This window comes from Limulus polyphemus, unplaced genomic scaffold (genome assembly GCF_000517525.1).
Source record: "Limulus polyphemus unplaced genomic scaffold, Limulus_polyphemus-2.1.2 Scaffold6825, whole genome shotgun sequence".
NCBI lineage: Eukaryota > Metazoa > Arthropoda > Merostomata > Xiphosura > Limulidae > Limulus > Limulus polyphemus.
In genome coordinates this window covers 23,994-28,442 of record NW_013672435.1, presented here as the reverse complement: position 1 = coordinate 28,442, position 4,449 = coordinate 23,994, and the positions used below count along the sequence as shown (strand labels likewise).

The window sequence follows — 4,449 nt, the reverse complement described above, 5'->3', positions numbered from 1 at the left end:
CGTCCGAACGAAGTTACGGGAAATTAATTAACAAAACGGAGACGTAACAATACTTACATTTGACAACTTCAAAAACTACTTCATAAAATTTGTGCTTGATTATCTCTTCAGCTTGTAAAACATTGGCGGATTTCAGTGAATAATTAAATGATACTTTATAACCAATTTCTGAAAAGTTGCTGTTGTCGCTAGTGAAGAAAGGCTTTAAAAACTCCACTGCTTTGCGAAGTGTTGCATAGGAATATTTACTAGGAGATTTGAAAAATACTTCAGAATATCTCCTACTGAAAAGGGTAAAATATGGACAATAATTCTGGTCTTCATCACAAGCAGAAAAGAAGATCGAACGTCTCATCAAAGCATTTCTATTCAGTTCAGACGTTTCTTCATTACGATTCAAAGTGAAATCGTCTTTTTTCTTCGTGTTAGGTGGAGTGTCTTGATTTATGATCCGATTTAAAGGCTTCAAATTCAGGCTCCAGGGTATAATTGACGCTTTCACGTGTGGTGAAAACATAGTGTCGATGTCAACCCGCCTTCCTGTATAAAAATACACAATACTTGAAATTATAAATATTCAGTGAGATTTTCTTCACACTGTTGAACTTACATAAAAAGATATCAGAACATATAATAACATCAATATCAGGCCAGGGAATATCGGTAATTTTAAAGTGATTCACTGGTGACGTAAATCGGCAATATTATCTATATTAATATTATTACTTTAATTTTTAAAGCATATTTAACCCCCCACCCAGTTGTTCAGTCATAAGACTGGAAGCTAAATGCTGGGTTTTCGATACCCGTAGTAGGCAGAGCATAGATAGCTAATTGTGTGACTTTGTGCTTAACTACAACCAACAATAAAGGCACAGTTGAGTAAAAATCTTGCGATAAGTACTATCTACTTAGTATAAATTAAATTTATGTTTTCAATAAACTTTAACAGGTACGCCTACATTTAATTCATAGGTAGTGTTAACTGACAATACACAGGTGTGTGAATACACACCACCAGCAAACACATTTTCAGCTTAGTGCTACCACCTAGTGACTCAGCGGAAAGTCTGCAGGCTTACGACGCTAAAAAATCAGGTTTTGATACCAGTGTTGGGCATAGCAAAGATAGCCCATTGTGTAGCTTTGTATTTAGCAACAACCAGCCAACCAATGCCTAGTGCTGCTACCTAATAAAATCATCGTGATCTCTTTTTGTAATTAGTTTCGTTGCATTCAAAGATGGCGCCAGCATTCACTGATTTAACAGTGAACAGCTACAGACATTCTAATCATTTCTGTGACTAAGTCAAAACCTACAAGAGAGGTCAATCATAGTTGCTTCCACAATTTATTAGCGCTGTTAGATATATAACAGGTACAGTCAGTATCGCAGTTTGTGTGGTTCCGTTTTTAGTACAGTGGAATAAGTGACTGTGAATCATGACGTGATGGATTTATTATTATATATTTATTTTAATATCGATGTTTGCTTGAATTAAATTTATATTTACAAGTGTACACAACTTATACAGTTAAATATCTTTTGGGAAACTCCCGTCTATTCTCTAAAGTTGTAGAAGATTCTCGAGTGTAAGAATCAACAATATATGTACGTAAATGCTTAATGTAGCTTTGTATTGTTACGTAATCTGAATTTTCTAGAAACTCTCCACATGCCAATAAGTATAACCAACGCGACGCGCCAAAAAAGTAGTATCTATTATTAATTTGCTATAGTCGGTGTGCTATAAACTTCGGAAGCTATAACAGTGATTGTTATAATGCTTATCAATCGGAAAACTTCAAATATTGGACAGGGAGCATTTACAAAGTTCGAACATTACAAATCATTTAACTTCAGTGGATTCTTATCGGACATTAGTATTTTTACGAAAACATTATATAACTTCATCGTGGAAAACTCGGCGTGTGTGGCTGATAAATAACTAAGGACAAAGCTAGCTAGCTCCCCGTGAAGTGAATCGTACCTACATCAACTCGTAATTAACTCGCTTATCGTGAACCTTCGATAAGATATCAAGGAAGTTCCAGACTAGAAAGAAGACTTTATATTGCTTGTAAGTTTTTAAAATTTTTGTACATAAATCACTGTGTGTATCAATCTTGTTGGAAAATATTATAAACTGGAGATATATCGGCAAATAATTAACTACTAAATTTAAAGTATCAGTTTACTCAGTTTCAGACCTTTCGAAATTGTAATACGTAACAATATACATTATTCAGTACGAACTAAAAGTGTTATTTTCTACTAATAAAGAAACCAGGACACGAATGAAAACTTTCAATGATACTTACTATGTGTCATCCATGCTTATGGACACTAGCCCAAATTCAAATGTTAACCTGCAAAAACTGGCAGTAGGCCTACTGAAGTAACAGAGTCAGAGAATGTTAGGGAAAATGAATATGAGTATGCCTTGTGCGTCTGATAAAATACTGTTTGGAAATATTAATTTGTCAATACTACACACTATCTCGCATACAACTAATAACCCTGCCTTGTCTAATCATTCAAGCTCTAACATAGGGAAGTGTGTTAACTTTATGAATCTATGTTTGGAACTACTAGCAAAGGAAGTATGTGTTGTATATGCACTGTAATATAATATCCCATACTAATTCCTACTCTAAAATTGCCAATACGACATCAGTTGTCGGTCTCTCTGATAAAGAGAGGATTTGGAAATATTTATTATAATGCAAAGCTGAGCATGCGCACTGAGCTTTAGTGTGAAGGTTGGGTTGATATAAAAAAATACTAGTTATGTACCAGACGGTCAGCGTAGCCACAGAGACACGCGAAGAATACATGGCTGACAAGATATCGGAAATCATGGTAGAAAATGGGGTTGCAATGTTTCTTGCTATTCTATATCACCCTGCGACTGGATCTTCTTATAGCCACATCATGAAGCTGAAAACATGCTTGAACAACCGAGATATCCTGCAAACATGTCCAAGATTCTGTCCGATGACATCCAGAAGACGAAGAAAATATTGACTGTCTCTTTGTAACTATCTGTGAAAACAAGCTTGATCTCCAATTTGCTTTACCAGTTTGGTCCAAACAAATTCGCCATCCAGGCTCGAACGAAGTCATGTATAAGTGAAAAAATCGATCAAGGCCTGAATCCTAGTCTTCCTAGACAAAGGGTCTTCTGGGTAAGAATTGAGGAAATGACCAAGATTTTGTTACATCTCACTAAATGGAAGAGTGTATGCAAACACCTTTGTACCGAAGGGTTGCAAAGAGTGGCCAAGGATAACAACATATACCCGGTGCATTAGAGACTAAATATTTTTCTGTTAACGTCAGAGTAGAAAATCTCTCTGACACTGAATTATCACTCCCACTTTTCACACATTTCTACACAAATTGTTTGACCCATAGAGCTTCCCTGCTTCTTTACTGAGCCTAGTCAGACAAAACTTCTCTCGAGTAAACATCAAGCATAGTGGTAAAGATCAAACAGAGTTACTGCGACCTTCCATAAGTTTGATGCTCCATCGACGTCATCTATTGCAAGCATGATTTAGAATGTTTGTTACCACGTGAACTGAGTGCCGAGAATTGGTAGTTGGAAAAGTAAATAAATTAGAATCAAGAGTTTCTCTAGCAGGTCGTTCTTAGGGTATCTGATTGAAGGATGGTGAAAAAATAAACAAATTTTAATCCTAAATAATGACCTGTATTTCAGAACTCATATTTAATTTTAAGTGTTCGTGGTTCGTGGTGTGGTTTCTTTTAATCAATTTTACGGTAATTTTCACATTCTCAGCCATCTCTTCAGTCTGATCCCCATTCATCAAAAATTCCTAATTTTCCTTTTCTGTGAGTAAGCAAACTCTTCAGAAACTTTGATTCTTCAAAGGATTCAGCCTCATTTTGAAGTCGATCAGTAGAAAAATGGAACATACCTGTTCACATGCTTGGTCTCTAGTATCAGTTTATCTAGAAAATATCCGTTTATTGTGTGCTATAAGCACTTTTCTTTGAAGTAGTCCTCTAATTGTTTAAAAGTTAATTCCAATTAGATAATGGTTGGTCAAAAACTTGTTGGACAAATTTTCAAATATATTTTTAATCAGTTTACGTTTAATATAAATAGAAAAAGATCACAAGTTAGTAGTTTGGTTCAACATGTTTACTTTAAAAACGTTAAGTAAAAAATAAAAATGATCTTGCAGAATGATAACACATCTACTACTGTATTTAATTCTGCAAACACTAACAAAATATACTGTTACGTCTCTGGTCGTTTGTTAATTTCCCGTAAGAATTCTTTCCGAAGAACTTCAGTGATACAACTCCTTTCTTAAATAAAACTAGTTTATTCTTTCTCAACACAACTTTGCAATACACAGAATTTCCACAGTCACTTTAACTTTAACACACGCTATAATTCACAACGATTCACGCAG

At 34.9% G+C, this 4,449-nt stretch overlaps 1 protein-coding gene across 1 annotated transcript in view; it reads right to left on the bottom strand.

Moving 5' to 3' along the window:
• The window catches only part of LOC111089626, a gene marked incomplete at its 3' end in the record, with an annotated part of 31,149 nt that overhangs the window by 20,868 nt on the left and 5,832 nt on the right, over positions 1-4,449 (bottom strand). The window contains exon 2 of the mRNA XM_022402483.1: positions 58-540. Within this exon, the coding sequence (XP_022258191.1) occupies positions 58-540 (483 nt within the window). The remainder of the gene's footprint in view (positions 1-57; positions 541-4,449) is intronic.